We start from the raw sequence: 16,774 nt of genomic DNA on the forward strand, positions 1-16,774 counted from the left end.
TACCATAAGATATTTATTTGCCTATAATTAAAAAAAAAAATTAAAAAAAATAATAAAAAAGATATACAAAATATTAAAAGATATATTTAATCCGCAACAAATATTATCTTACTATATTTCGTAATATTAATATTTTGAATTATTTTATTTTTAGATATTTTGAATTATTTTATTTTTAGATATTATCCGAATTTGTAGTTTTATGGAAATATAGAAAATTTTTGGAAAGTACCTCATTAATAATTTAACATTATTTATGGTAAAAGGAATAAAATACGAGTATAAAAAATTAACTACTAAAAAGTACCTACTGTATAATTTTTATGATACTTTTTTTTGAACGGATTTTTTATGATATTTCATACTCGGAGGCTCGGAGCTTAAGATAAAAACGTCTATCATGCCTAAAAAAATAACCGTAAAAAAAGCAGCAAGTAAAGAGTGTGTGTTTGAGCTTTAAAACAATTGCCAAAAGATTCAACTCAGGGATTATGGGTGGTGAAAACCTACTCTCCGTTCTACTAGCAGTCTTTGTTGGTGTCGGAGATGAATTTGATCAGTGAGCAGAGCCCGCCCACGAAGTTATGATCAAGAACGCCGTTGCCTTCTACAACATGAGCAAAATCAACAAGCTTGATTGTAGGAACCGCCTTTTTACCTTCCAGCAGTGATCCCTTGTCAAAAACAATCAAAACTGAGCTCGAATAGAAGTGGTAAATTGTTTGCTCCTCGAACCATGACTTTAGCTCCTGCAACTGTGCCAAAATGCCAGAAGAACCACCATAGACAGTCGAAGCAAATTTACAGTCCGGTTCTTTTTTGAAATCTGATGCTTGATTTGACGAGACAAACTTTTTCAAAATCAACTTGACATCGTCAGCTGTATAAGTTATGGTCAGCTTTCGATCAGGCTTCCAATAGCCTAAATCTTGATTCTCGTAGATTTGCATCCCTGATACCCTGAAACCCAAATAAAGGCTAGAGGTTTCTCTGTCTTTTTTGAAACATTTGTCAATGTACTCATTTGTGGCTTCAGGGTACCAAGTTCGAGAACCAATCTTAAAATCGATGATGGAGGGATTTGCATATTTTGACATTAAATTTTCCATAACAAGGTGAGGAAGGGGCCCAGATTTATCAGAAGCCTCAAGAGTCTGGGTGCCAAAAGATTTGGGGAAGAATTTGCGGATGTGGTCAGGCACTCTGACATCAGCTAAAAATGTCTTGTAGAAATCAGCCTCTCTTAAGCCCCGATCACCCTTGAGGGGCTTGTAGAATAAGCCTGATTCGTCTACAAGTGGGCCAAGCTGTCCGTTAAGAGCCTGGTGTCCGGCAACCTGGTGATCTGGGATCTTAAACACTGGCACACTTTTTGACATAGCTACCAAATTTTCAGTAATATTCCTGCAGAACAAAGGAAACCAATACAGGATTAGGGATTAAAAGTATCCATCATCTCCACACCCTTTGGTCAACATATATTGATCATATGCCGGTAAACTAAATTTGACAAACTATTTTAACTTAGTCTCTACAACATTAAAGAAAAGAAATTTCAAGCAATGCAATCGTCAAGTCAATCTGAAAATTTAAGCAAGTTTTTTATGACAACTCATATCTCTATGGCTTCAACTAACGTCTTACACCCTAAAACACGACAGCTCTGCCTCTCCTCAGGAACAGGCGTTAAAGTCAAGTATGCACCATAATAATACAGCAAACTAATGCTTGGAACTGTATTTTTATTATAATTTTGTACACCCAACCTCAGCAGCTTCCATCTAACTCTTTGGTCAAATGAAGGCTTGTCCACGCCTAGAGTTCTAGGATACCCTGGCCTTGAGCAGAAAAATCAGTGAGAACCACATAGACAACACACTGATGTCATGTCTTCCTCCCTATATCTTTGACATTCAAGAACATCGTTACGGAAATTTGTTCATCTTAAATACATCATCAAGAACAAGAGTCTCAATTTGGGTGGGGCTTTCTTCAAGCTAAAAGTGATCCTTAAATTACTCTTGGTAGGCTAAAGTGACTTCCTACTTAAACTACACATCAAGAATACAAGAATCAATGCAAAGCCAACCACAAATAATAAAGCTTAGCAAAGATAACAAATTACAGCCTGTTCAATACGGAGTATATCCTAATACAAGAATCAATGAAGGTCAACAAAACTCTAAAACTAACCCCCCCCCCCCCCCCCCACCACCACCACCAGGGACGTTTCCAGAATACTGAGGCCATTGTCCTGGAAATTAGTTTCTGACAAAACCAATTACCTAGTAGATTAGTAAACAAAAAAAAAAAAAAAATAAAAAAAAAAATAAAAATAATAATAATAAAAATAAAAATCTGTACGAGCCAAATCAGTTAGTTTAAAAAGAAGAATAAGTGGATAGATAGAAGGAAAAATTAGCATCTCATGTAAATGAATCTAAAACTTAAATGAAAAACAATCCGTCTTCTGTACTTCAAAGTTCAAACACAGAACACTTGAGCACAAAAACAAAAAACTGTGTTCAACCACCAAGATTGTGCCAAAATCAAGTATACAGGAGAGCCTTGTGCAGAAGATTATCCTCAAATTAGTGCTCACACGCGACACGATACAAATGCATAAATTTGGTAGGTCAGGAATAAAAATTCAAGTTTTGCATTCAAAATACAAACTAGAGAAAATTGGAATAGAAGAACAAAAGGCTACCTTCACTGAGATGTTAACATTATTATATATCCTAATAGCCTTTTCAACCCAACAGATCCCTTGACCATATCATCTCATAGGGCCAATGTGCAAAACAAGAGTAATCCCTAAATCCATTGGCTCCTATTGGGCAATTGACCATAACTCTATCCTCCCACACACAAATTTGATTACTGGTTTCTCTGACCGTTCTCATGATCCACAAAGGGGACATTATACTGATTATAGATAAGAGTTTCAAACCCGGCTTTTGACCCCGCTTTCTAAAGACTTTACCAACTAAGCTACCTCGACGAAACAACATAATCCCACATCTTGAATATGTACAACATAACCCCACCTCTTGTCCTTACTAACCTTAGGCACAATTGACATAAAATCAACTAGGCAACTCAAGGTATCACATGAAATCATTTTGAAAGGGGTTTATACAATTATACACATCTAGAAATTCCTAGATTGCCATTAGTGGGACCTACAATAAACTATGTGCTTAATTAAGTATAATTAAGGGCATAAACAACTAATTCATCTTGATCCTTGGGATCTAATCTCTTATCTTTATCACACATTTTAATCATAAACAAGAGTAAACATTACTTTACAATTTGCACAGCAAAAAGCTCTTACCTTTTACCTGCCAATCTAAACTTTATAATAATTCCAAGCAACAATTTAAATAGTTCGCGCATGTAATCCAGAAATGATTCAGAAACCATTAATTTAAACACCCAAAAAGAAATAAATAAATAATCAACAAATTAAAAATATAAAATTCAGCAAAAATACAAAATAAAAGCAAAAATTCACAGAAAAGCAAGAATTAAAATGTGAGAAAAAAAAAAAAAAAAGTAGCAAGAGAGTAGAATAGAAACTGACAGATAAATCCCAGAAATTAGAAACGTTTCTTGTAAATTCTGAACGAAGAAATTGCTGCAATTTTTAGCCTTTCTGATTATTTATTTCCACACTCTCTTTATCTTTTGCATAAACTGGGCAGCAAAAAGAGGAGAGAGAGAAGAAGTTCTGGGGATTTATTAATAAATAAACGGACCTTAAAATATACGGAAAGAGACGTGAACAATAAAGGGACCAACTTTCGCGCTACTGACGCTAATAGTGATTAGAATATTAATACAAGTAGGAAATCAGGGTCATCTACTAAAGTAAGCTGAACTGAAATGAATTGAATAAAGCTGTAATGAATATATCATGAGAAAAGGAAATTAGGAGCTGAATTGAACTGATTGGAGCTGAATTGGACTGAAATTAAGCTAAAGAGAACAGACTCTAAGAATATAAAAACTTTCTCGGTCCATCTCGTATTACTACTGTTTTAGGATGCACGGGATGTTTCTGTACTTATAGATTTATAATGAAGAACGATTTAAAAGTACAAAAACTGACTATTAATGATGTGAAAGTTCGTGTTTAAAAGGAATTGGTAAAATGACATTGGAATGTCTAGTATAAACGGCTTGATTACTTGCTCTCTCATACCGAGTATAGTGTATTAGAAGTCGGTTTTAATTGATTTTGATTATGATAATTCTTAAAATTTAAAACGTAGCCATTTCAAATACAACTTACAACAAAAAATAACTTTATTTATAACTTTCACTTTTATTTACATGTTTGAGATGGATTTGTTTCCCTCAAAACATAAATATTTCCCGTAAATCACCACGAATTCACTCTAGTGCTTATCAATGTACAAATACTCGTACAACTCTACATTGATAGCTATCAAGTAAAGTATGGTCAAATGGTAAGGATTGAGCCTTCTAAATTTGAGATTATGAGATCAATCATAAAACATTTCTTCTTACCTAGACACTATGTTGTAGTTTTCATTCTCATTCCCTTTACAAATACAACTCCTCTTTTCTTGCCGACATTGTATTCAAAACAATTAATATTACCATCAATTTTTTTATCACCTATTCACCTACCAAACATTCAACAATACAAGGTTATCCCATAAAAATAATGTTTACTAATGAAAACCAAAATTTTAAAAATAAATAAACAAATAGGTCATTTCCACCCCTAACTTAATCCTAAGCTAGAATTTTAATGTACAAATATCTAAAAAGTCAATAATACAAAATAAAAGAATAGTAAAGTTTTTGGGCATTAGGGAAATAGACAAAATATGGGCCATCAACTCATCACCACGAGTTTGTCACAAAGCATACTTGATTGACATGTTAAGTATCCACAAGTCCACAACTCATTCCAGACAAGCATGTATCAAGTAGCTTAATGTGACAAATTGGTTGCACTAAATTCTGCTATATATTTCTACAACTCTCTATACCTTTTTCGAAAAAATTATCATTAATTACGTTAATATTTTAATCACGAACGAAAAGAACGCACTAGGATAGGTGTGATAATATTGGATAATTCATAATTCTAATAGTATTTGATATTGTGACCTGTAGTAAATAAATCACTAATGAAACCTTTTTGGTTCAGCCTTTGGGAGGGGGGGGGGGGGGGGGGGAGGGAGGGGGGATCGAGCTCATTTTTTGGGGCCGTATTCTTAAAAAAATAAATCACTAATGAAACCTTTTTGGTTCAGCCTTTGTGCTAGTTCAGATTCGGGAATCAGTTCAGGTTAGGTTTCAATCCCCTCCCGATTGTTATTGTGGGTGATCGAACATGGGTTCTTCCTACCAAGTGTAGTCCCAATCACCACTACCCCCAACAACCAATTGTAGAAGTTATGAAACCTAAAATCGTGCTTAATCTTAGCTAACCCGAATTAGGATTAATCTAATATGATGAGTTGATGACCCAAGTCTCGGCTTAACCATTCAAATTTTAGTCTTTTAATGCCCGAATATATAGTCTTTTATTATAGGTACAACAACTACAGAATAGAAAGACTTTCTGCATAAAAGGCAAACAGACCAAGTCTTATACAGTAATATAAAATGAATGGCATAACAAAAACAACCAAGTTAAATCACACCATATGATCTAATTCTCGGTATAGCAGTTTATGCAATTAAAAACTTCCACAAAGCAAGTTGAAAAGAATTACCCAGTACATAATTTTCATGATATTGAACTTAAGCCTTACATGAACAGTTAATGGCGACATGCCTATCGAATTCATAATTTCACAATTGCAATTAGCAAAGAAATACATGAATGAAAAGAGGGGGAAAAAAATCTCTATGGTTCGAAGAAGTTAACATTGACCACCAAAAAATTCTAGGCCATTACAAAATGAGAAAAATCAAGCTAAACATAATTGTCCGCTTATTCTATACAAGAATATTTTGTTTGTTTTTTTTTCCTGGAATCTCCTTACCATGATTTTCTGCAAATGTTTAAAGTTGGAGCCTTTCGGTATCTCATATTTCAATGAGCATGATATCACACCCTCCAACTCTGTTGCTGCAGTTTTCTGTTAGCAGCCTATGAAAACTATCAAACACATTGAAGCTTCTGGTGCCTGTAACAATTAGAAGCGATGGCTTCATCGGCATTTTACTCTGCAGTGTACCTCATCAGCTCCATTTCAAATAGGTTATTCAGGAACCTCTCGAATCAAAGATCAGCCAGATTTCATTTGGGTCCTGCATATCTCAAGCATGCACCAGACAGGCAGTTCATGCAAAGATTTCCGAGTCTTTGCAGTGACTTCTTTTGATTGGCAGCATGTATGCGACCTCCACAGGGTCCAAATGGCATTTTTCAAGCCTCTTAAATCCAGCAGAAAACACATCATTATCAATCAGCAACAACCTGCTATAGGAAGGAATGCATCTCTTCTAGGAGAAATAGGCGAGCAGATCAAGTCATCACTCGTTTTGTGATACAGCATTTTCTGCAAATAGAATATCATATAGCACTGAGAAGCTCTAACAGTCGCTTCATCAACCTCTAATATCCATGCATCATCGCATTTATACCACTGGTTATGCAAACGTAGAAAAGTGACATAGTGCCCAGATTCAAGCATCCCCGAATGTGTTACTACAGCAAAAATCTCATAGTCTGTAACAACATCAGCTTCATCATCTTCAAGAGCAAACATTCTATTCCCATGCCTACTTCTGACTATAGACGATGACATATATGGGGACATATCCAAAGAGAAGGGAAACTGTACGTATTGGTCAATCTTCTTGGAAACTTTTCGGACATGGGAATGCTCAAACCTTTTAATATGTAAGCAGAGAACCAAGGGAAGCTGTCTGAATGACAATTGTTTCAATGATTCATGCCTTTCTTGACAATTTCCGCAAAGAAGCTTCTGATCAGATCCCAGCTTCTCAGACCTTGTAAAATGACCCAGGCAACTTGATAGCATTGTCATGTTGTCGCTGCTACTTGCATGGGTTGTTTGGCTATCCAAGTCAAGAGATATGTCAATAAAAGGATCATAAGTAGTTGAAGTGGTCCCACATACAGTGCAAGACAAATCTGATCGCAGAAGGCCGGAAAATACCCTATGTGCAATGCACTCACAGTCTCTTACATCTGTGACAAAGAATATTCATTGTGTTAGAAGAGGGATCACTAAATATAATAGTTGGTTCAACAGCACTAACTACTTCACACATTTCAACTTCCAAAAGTACTTATTTGACCAATCTTTCCGAGGTCCTGCAACTCTTATCATCAATCTGTAATAATAAGCTTGAATAATAATGTGAAAGTACAAGTATAACTAACATAATAAAAGACCTATACGATGCTAAAAGTTTGATCTTAGAGGTTTTGAAATCCAACTGACAAGCTAATATGTATATGGAAAATAGGAAGTATTTTATTCTTTAAGTTACTAAAGAATTCTAAAGTTCAAGCACATTTAACATTCATAGCATTAGTCATTTCGAATGAAACAAAGAATCTATCTTTCCCTGTTTTCCCTATATTGATAGCAATTTGAACTGATATTAGTATACTAATATGTGGGAAACAACACAAACATCCCAACAAACTATTTCAAACATCCATATAATGAGAAAACATGAATTTCCTTTGGGGAACAGACAGCATCACATAAACAGCTTAGAAAAATTCCATTATATGATCCATTCAAATTTCTTTGGGCCCTCGTGAAGCAGAAGACAATATTTGTGCCTCATATTATACAGTTAAGGACAGTGATTGCATTTCAGAACAAATTTCGTCGCTCTAAGCTTACACTTTAACTTTTAGCTTTCTTGATATTGTTGTGCCACAATTACAAATCAAAGACGGACAAAACACCTAAATCTAACACTAACACCCACCTCCATTCAGCTTCAAGTTCTTGGATTCTTTCTCATGTATTTGGTCAAGAATTGATATAAAGAATTCATGTGCATCCTGCTGCTCATAGGTTGCATGATTTTCTGAGTGCAACCACCAACTGTAAAGACAAAAAAGAAGTTTTTATCTCAGGTGGAATCACCAAAGATGCAAATTCAACCGAAACAGCAGAAACCACACATCAATTCAAGCAAACAGTCAGAACACACCATCCATTTAAACCAAAATCCTAAACAAAGATATACAACCCAATTACCAAAAATTGTCCCAAAGCTGCCCCATGTTCCTATTATCCTATCCACCACCAGAACAATATCAAAGCCGTAATTCCAAACCATAGTTCGAAACAAAGATTCAACTCAATCACTAAAAAATCATGCAAAAGCTGCCCCATATTCCTATCCACCACAAGAACAATATCAAAGCCTTCATTCCAAATCTATAGGGTCGGCGTCTTCACGGACTAAGAAACCATCCCATGAGTCAAGTCGAGTTGCTCACATAGATTATGTCCTTCAGTCATCCCAATCCAATGCAACATGATCTCCCATATATTGATATCCATATACTTCATCCAAAAACACTCACAATTCACAAAATCCTCACACATTACAACTTCTCTAGCAAAAAAAATTATACCATTATCAAGATTTCTATCAAAATGAAACATTATTCAAGTATACAACATGTAACATATACTACCATATATCAACCTTAAACATTATGAATAAAATGGAGATAAACATCGATTTTCGAAGTTCGAACGAATGAGGATACCTGTGAAGAAATTGAGCAGGGCTATAAGGAGATCGTTCACCAGAGAAAACAGCAGTGAAAAGATCATCAATATCACAAGGCAAACACAGCTGATCAGATGACCTTTTCTTACAAGATTTTCGATGGCGGCTGTCACTCAAGAAGTAATTCCTCAAAGGAGGAGCATGAAGCAATGCTTGCAACACAGAATTCATAAAACAAGTACTTCCCAAATTGTTCAAACCCCTTAATCCTAAAGGAAACACCATTTTTGACCTCGGATCTCTTCTCAAAACAACTAATTGTTTCGATTTCATCAAATCCAACTCAACTGATGATACTTTCCTTAAACTACTACCATTACAACCATTACTACTACTAATTGAAGTAGTACTAGTACTAATTTTTGATTGAGTATTCTTAATTTCCTCGAAATTTTGAGACATGAAAACCCTGTCAAAATCAGGATCATACACCTGATCACAACATACACAACAATATAATTCTGCTCTGTCAAGATCAACAGCTATTTCATGGCCATTATTAGAGTCAGAATGCAAATGGGTGTGATTTGGTGAATCTGAATTTGAGAAACAAGAAATTGTTGAGCAAATTAAACAAATGTAAAATCTACCCTTACTAGACCCAGAACAAAAACTGCATCTGGGGGAATCATCTTTGTGACTAAAAAAGATTGGATTTTTAGCATTTGGGGTTGATTTTAGGTAATTTTTGAGGTGGGTATAACAATTTAACCCATGTTTAAGCTTGAGATTTGAGAGATGTTTACATGGTTTTGGGATTGAAAAAGATGGGTTCTTTGTATACATCTACAATCAACAAAATAATAATTATTTTAGAAAAAATTGCGAAATTAGATGTTAGATTCAGGGCAGATATAGAAACAGAGATCTAATCTCTTTTTAAAAAAAAATACAAAGAATAATGATTGTATTAATAGGGTTATCAAATGATATTATTAATACAATTAAAATTTGTAAGATTGAAGATAATACAAGATGAAAGATCAAATCTTGATTGATAAAAATGAAAGATAATAATAAAAATAAGAAGAAAAAAAGAAAAAGAAAAAGACTTTTCCAAGGCAAAGGGGAGGAGAAGAGGGGGTGGAGGAAGAAGACGGGTGGTGGTCTAAGACTACTTTAGGTGGGGCGGTGAGTTAGTCACATAATAGGGCACTCACACTTTCTACTTCAATTTGGGATTTTTGCAATTTTTGCCTTTTTTTTGGGTTTTTTTTTAATTATTTTTTTATATATATATAATTAATTTTTTTTTGCTACTTTAATTTTTCTACCTTATTTCTCGGGGTTGTACTATTATTGGGAGGGTATGTGGTTGCTTTATTGCCTTGATTATTGTCAATTTGGCATCCATTTTGAAGATTTCATAGAGGAGACTTAAAAATAAGTTGAGGACACTTTACAATAAGTTAATTGTAATATAGTATTAAGGCATTCAAGGCGAAGAAGAAGAAATATTATTGAATATTATGTGGATGTTTGATAAGTTAGATGATTATGTTTTGAGTATGTTGGTGTTGATTAAACTTGTCTATAATATTGTCTTTTTGCGGTTTTTTATGTATGGTAAATTTATTGGCTAATATGACTAGTTTCGTTGATTTATCATTGCAGTGATTTACATTTGTATTGAATAAGTACATAACCTTTAATCGTAAGTCAAAACAACAGACGTGTATAAGATTAAAACCATTTATTCTCAAAACTTCACTTCTCAAGTAGTAGTCACTACATTTCTTCGAATATAAATTAGGCAATTTTACAGCGTATAAGACCTGTTTAAATTGACCCTCCCTTTCCCCTTACCCCATACCTTAGGGCCATACTTCTTGTCTATAATTGCTCTAGCATCAATTATAGGTATAATGTATAGTTTATTTTTGCCACTTATTTTCTATAATGTTCCTTTGATTCTAGTATGAATATGATATATAACATAATACAAGATCAAGTAGTAAAAAGAACATGAATTTCGGTTAAAGAACATGTAACATGAAGAGATACAATTTTTATTTTTTTTTGAATCGTATAGCCTACCGATCTCACTTATGGGATTAAGACTTTGATTGATTGATATTAAATCGGTAAACTGTACTCTATTTTTTTTTAAAGATGAGTAGGATGCACATTATAATACTGCATTTTATTTTCATTATCATGAACTTCATCAATAAAATTACAAAATCATCAATGGGAACATCATAATTACTTACAAAACTAGAGGAGACTTGCATGTCCCCAAACTCTCACAAAGTCACAAGACCAAATGAAAGAAGACTATGAAAGTGGCCTATTTGTACATTTATGGACTATGAAAGAAGTCTATTCACATTGCCCTGTATAAACGAAAGCGTTCGAGTATATGCCCTAAATTTTGGTGCCAATGTGCCTTCTAGGCTCCTTAGTTTTTGTGTTTGCCTCACATCATCGCAAGGGCAACTAGGAATTTGAATACCGTATCATTTAAACTTTAGATCTGATGGTGTTGCAAAAACCGAAAGCAGTGCAAGAAACCAACTGCCGCCTTACAAGTTGAGCTACTACATTGACCAGCTTGTGGCTTCCCTACCAGGTCGCTCGACACCACCAGTCGGCCCCACTTAGATATCAAGCCGCTGATTAAAGTGTGAGAATCAATCCAAGCGTAAAGTCCCAAGGCTCAGTGAGCTCAATGCAGAATCTGGGGTTGAGTAATGAGTTTAAAAAGCAAAAAGCTTAAAGCATAGCAAGAAAATAGTGCAGATCATATACACTCCTACATCGCAACAATCACAAGCTGAGTTAGCTAACTGCTTCTGGTATACAGATACTCGTAAACAGCAGCAATTGTGCCGTAATATATAGACCAACAAAAAGTCATCTTGCATATGATGAACCACAGATTCATTTCATTGCATGGTAGAGGGCCATATCTTGTTTAAAAACCTCCCTTCCAAAGGGTAAGGAAACATCAGCTGAATGAATAATGCTTACTTCGAAATCTAAATATTGAGCTAAAGATAATATGGAGTATAATTCATTTATGAAAGCATTTTATAAATATAGTTGTAACATATGTGACCAACCTCTATAAGGCTATAACAACTGATGCTAGATCTTCATCAAGTAAAGGAAGCAACAAAGAGCGTGCAGCTTAATAAGATGAACATCCATGACAGCTTTTAAGCCCGACGATTGGGGAAACAACCAAACCTTTAGCAATGTCAGACATATTATAACTAAGCCCCTCATGTTTCTCTCTTTAATGCATCTAGCACAACTCGGGCGCAATTTCTTCATTTTATTGCCAACTAACAGTGAAAAAGTATTCAAAAACATAGCCATATAACATCAACCAATTTTCATACATGACAGAATTTTGTAAAGGATAGCTAGCTGTCATAAAAAACAGACAAACATCTATTGTTTTTAGCACATAAAAGAGCAGTGTTCCTTCAACTGATAAGACAATAAAATCGTAACAGTCCACAGGATGCCAAGGACAGGGTATACTATACGCATACAAATCAGAAAGATAAACATAACAGAAGATTAAACCCTTCATCTTGCAACAGAATTAACTACAATTCTAACATCTAATATCCAAGACATGAATCAATGCTTACTTCCTTTATAGAAAAGAAGTTGTATACTTTTTCAGTTTATTGAGGTGGTAAACAAAAGACAGTATCAAAAATATCCTTGAGTTAGAATGAAGATATCACTTTTCTATAAAAGCATCAAACAAGAACACATCTTTCACAAAATCATGACACTCACTGCCCCACAAATTAGACACAAACATGACCCATGATGATCCCAAAACTATACATTTTAATAGTTGTATAACTGGTAGCATAAAAGAAGATTGGAAAATATACTGCAAGAACCACATGGAGTCGTGGAGATATAGAGCGTAATCACCTAGTTTATGCCAGCATTGCTTTCTTTGAAAACAAAATAACTCAAAATATATATTACATTTCAAGAAAATGTTTACAGACATTTGGAATAAAATCGGCAAAAAAACACCCAAAATTAACACACAAAGTTCAAAATCAGCAGAACAAAGTCAATCGACAGCCAAACTGGGAGAGGGAAAAACCAAAAATAGAATGAGTAAACAAAGAAGTTTAAAAGACGAATGAAACAAAAACATGAAAAATTGAGCTGCAGCATCAGAAATAGTGCCATTACAGCATCTCAGATAATTGGATATGCAATAGAAATTTTCCTTGCACATAGGATCACCTAAGACAAACCACAATTGCATTCCCTTTAGATGGAAGAAGACCACATCTTGCTTCAAAACCTCCCATAAAAATTAAATGGAAAATCAGCTGAAGTGCTGAGCGAATAATGCCGGGTACTTCATATATTTCCACTATAAAGTGACAAATATATTATTCATAAAACAATTGCATCATTATAATTGCATATTTGCATCCAATATAACCAACTCTATAAAGCTATAGCTCCAGAAGTCAAACCTTCTAGAAAACTACAAAAAGAATACTACTTTATAGGCATAAAATAGCCATGAAAACTGTAATCCAGACAATTAAGGGTAAACATCCACAATACCATAATAGAATTTTTTTACCATAGAAATAAGTTTCAAATGCTTCTTTCTTTAATGTGCCTAGCATATACTCGGGGGACATTTTCTTCAAATCACCAACTATAATGAAACAAGAAATTTTAAAAATAATCAAGTTATCAACTCAGTTCCACAAACATATGTACACTTCAGCAAGAAATGACAATAGCCACATCAGGCCATCAGCTATCCAATGTGTTGTCCTATGACTCAAAGGATTCTGGAGGTCAAAATTAGAGTTGAGGCAAACCGATAGGCTGATTATAAAGACCAAACAATGGAAACATCACAAACAGATATAAACAGGGGACTGTGCTTGAAAGTAGGAGTGGCGACAATCATAAGCTACTTGTTACCTCGTTTGTAATGAGCAATTCATGACCATTCAACCTAGGCAATACCTATCCAGCATGAAGAATGTTTAAGCCTCTTTAATAACTACCGTTAGTCCGTAACTGGCAGCCTAAAAAAATACCACAGTGATTTTACTAGTATTGACTCTAGAGAATAATTTGATTTACAGACCTGTAGCAAGTATCAAAACTGGACTCTGATTTGAATCAATGCGACAAAGACTGGAAGGAGAAACTGAAACACCATCATAAATACGCTCTCCCCACCCACATCCTCAAAAGAGCTTTCTATTTTCGCATTTGGCACATTGACAGAGAGGGAAAGGAACAATTACCCTTTATCAAATATAAGCAAACCAATCACCATATTTCATGGTCAAATTACTATGCCTATGAATTAGCCAGAAAAATTGAAGCAGAAGACTAAATGTTACATCTTATAACAGAAAAATTTAATAACACTACGTATCATACTACCATTAAACATCCACAATATAAACTTAACTTATTAAAAAAGGGTATACTTTCTTTATTTGTTGAGGCAGGAAAAAAAAAACCAAATGAGCTTGAAAGTTATACAGAATTACAACACTAAATAGCACTTAGCAGATGAGTGATCACAAATTCACAACATAAAGACAATCTTTACCACAAAGATGGACAACTTTTGGAAGGTTCATAGTTAAATACCTAATTCCCAACAGCATCCCTCTCTTAATTAATTAAATTGACTTGCAGTTTACATTACACTTCATGAAAAATTAACAAATAGAATATAAAGAATAGAAAGCTATTGATACAGCACAAATTTATGACTAAGAAGCAACCTAAATCTGAGATAACATTCCATGTAAAAATCCACATCTCTATCACTACTTGAACAACCAAGATGGTCATGGAAGAACACCCTAATTAACATTCAAAGTTTAAAATCAGCGCAGCCACATAGTCAGTCATCTGTCATCAACAAAGATGTAACAAATCCAGTAAATTTAATTTACTAAACTACTTACAGAAACTAAATGAATACATTTAAAACCCAATATTGACAGAATTAGTTAACAACAAAGTCATTCATCAATAAATATATACATGATTCCAAAAAATTTGAATCATCTATCAACAACCACATGGAAAAACCCATAACTTTCTCATGAAATCATCCTGAATTCATGTTCAACAAGCACCAGAACTAGGGAAAACAAAATTCTAACTTTTAACTTCCAGCATACATCATTATATCAATCAATTCACATACAATTCTGAATTCACATCCATCAAAGAGCCTAAAACTGAAGAAATATACAACATTTTAAAGTTAATTCTACCATCCACAACACATCCATCAAACCATATACAGACACTAGCATAAGAAAATCACACACAGCTTCAAAAGGTCAATTTATTTATCAAGTATCCATCAGCAATCCAGATACATAAGGTTAAACCAACATTAAAATTCTGACTTTTCAACCAGCTGATCATACAAAATCCTAGATAATTCTACCTTTCAACTTTCAATCGCATAACTACATCCATCAAACCATACACACAATTCATACCAACATTGAAGCTCAATTATTTAATCAACCAAGAGTTAATTCAATCATTCAAATCTCAACCCAAACCAGTACTTCCCTAAAACAATGCACAAAACTACAAAAGTCGTACAGACATTGAAGCTGATCATACCAAATTCAAGTTAATTTACCATTCAATTCTCAACCCAAATCTTATAAACATCAAACCATACACAAAAGTCATACCCACATTGGTATACAACTTTACGATCAAACCAAATTCGAGTTGATTCAACAATTCAAATATCAACCCACATAGCTACATTCATCAAACCATTCACAACGTCATGCAAACATTGAAATTCAACCTTTCAATCAAACCAAATTCAAATTAATTCAACCTTTCAATATTCAACCTACATCAATAAATTCATCAAACCCTGCGTAAAAGTCACACCAACATTGAAATTCTGACTATTTAACCAATCAATCAAAACCAAATTCAAATCAATTCAACCTTTCAATTCTCAACCCAAATCATTACATTCATCAAACCATATAAAACTCAAAATAAAAATATCAAATACAACATTAGAAAAAGTCAAATTTATTAACCAAGTTAAAACATTACAATTCTCATCAGAATTCCATCAACAACCCAAATACTCAAATTACACCAACATACAAATTATAATATTAAACAACAATTTCTTCCATAAATTTCATAACATAAACATAAGACCAACATAATTAATCATACTACCCCATTATTATTATAATTTCAATAAAGATTAAAACTTTCAAACAACACGACCAACAACAGGGTACTTAGCTTCAAACTTCTTCTCCCAATCAGCAAGAACCTCAAGTTCCTTGTCAGAAAGGCCATCAATGTTGGAAACGACGTCGTCTTCATTCTTGCTCATCTTAGCAAGAGCTCTACTAGCATCTTTACCGGCAAACATGGCGTAGGCCCCACCTGGTCCGTAGAAATTCTTGCCGGTTGAAACATCGAAAACCCGACCCTTAATTGCGACATAAACGGGTTTTGATGGGTCAGTTCCATCGTACTGTTTAAGCTGTTGTAGTGTGAACTCCATTGATGATGTTCTTCGGATGAAAAATGGGGTTTTTAGGAGAGAGAATTTGGAATTTGTTTTGTTGGAAGGTGTGAAAATGTGTGAAGATTGAGTTGGTGAATATAAATTGTTGTTTGTTTGTAAAAAGGAGTTGGCTTTTTGGGTTTTGATTCGCCTAATTGTTACGCTACTCGAAGCTGAAGGATACATTTTTATGTTACAAACTTACAATGTAATTTTGTGATTAATTGGAAATTGGTATATGTATTAATTACATTTTGTATGAACCAGCAGTAATTATTCAACTGCTTGATAATTAAAGTTGATACATTAGGTCAAAAGTATTTTTCAATGGGGCCATTAGTGTCTTTCCATTAATCTTTCCTACGACACGTTTAGATAAAGATGGATGTAGCCATGTAGGTTGTGTCAGACCTTGATTTGTGTCGGGTTTTC

At 34.1% G+C, this 16,774-nt stretch overlaps 2 protein-coding genes and 1 pseudogene across 3 annotated transcripts; all 3 read right to left on the minus strand.

Moving 5' to 3' along the window:
* Nucleotides 1–312: 312 nt before the first annotated feature.
* On the minus strand, nucleotides 313–3,744 carry LOC145595773 (inositol polyphosphate multikinase beta pseudogene; annotated as a pseudogene). Its single transcript, XR_014103010.1, has 2 exons — nucleotides 3,590–3,744; nucleotides 313–1,404 (listed from the first exon to the last, which is right to left on the minus strand). The product of XR_014103010.1 is annotated as an inositol polyphosphate multikinase beta pseudogene (transcript).
* Nucleotides 3,745–5,804: 2,060 nt separating this feature from the next.
* On the minus strand, nucleotides 5,805–9,988 carry LOC145593765 (ubiquitin C-terminal hydrolase 22-like). Its single transcript, XM_081650115.1, has 3 exons — nucleotides 8,765–9,988; nucleotides 7,969–8,087; nucleotides 5,805–7,210 (listed from the first exon to the last, which is right to left on the minus strand). Exons 1-3 carry the CDS (start codon nucleotides 9,571–9,573, stop codon nucleotides 6,462–6,464), a joined length of 1,677 nt encoding a protein of 558 aa, XP_081506241.1. The 5' UTR covers nucleotides 9,574–9,988; the 3' UTR covers nucleotides 5,805–6,461.
* A 5,842-nt stretch (nucleotides 9,989–15,830) lies between these two features.
* Nucleotides 15,831–16,500, minus strand: LOC145595775 (putative steroid-binding protein 3). The gene has a single exon (XM_081652197.1). The coding sequence runs from the start codon at nucleotides 16,337–16,339 to the stop codon at nucleotides 16,040–16,042; it is 300 nt and encodes a 99-aa protein (XP_081508323.1). The 5' UTR covers nucleotides 16,340–16,500; the 3' UTR covers nucleotides 15,831–16,039.
* Between the last annotated feature and the right edge of the window lie 274 nt (nucleotides 16,501–16,774).

The sequence above is a fragment of the Chenopodium album genome, chromosome 19 (genome assembly GCF_948465745.1).
Source record: "Chenopodium album chromosome 19, dcCheAlbu1.1, whole genome shotgun sequence".
In the NCBI taxonomy this organism is placed as follows: Eukaryota; Viridiplantae; Streptophyta; class Magnoliopsida; order Caryophyllales; family Amaranthaceae; genus Chenopodium; species Chenopodium album.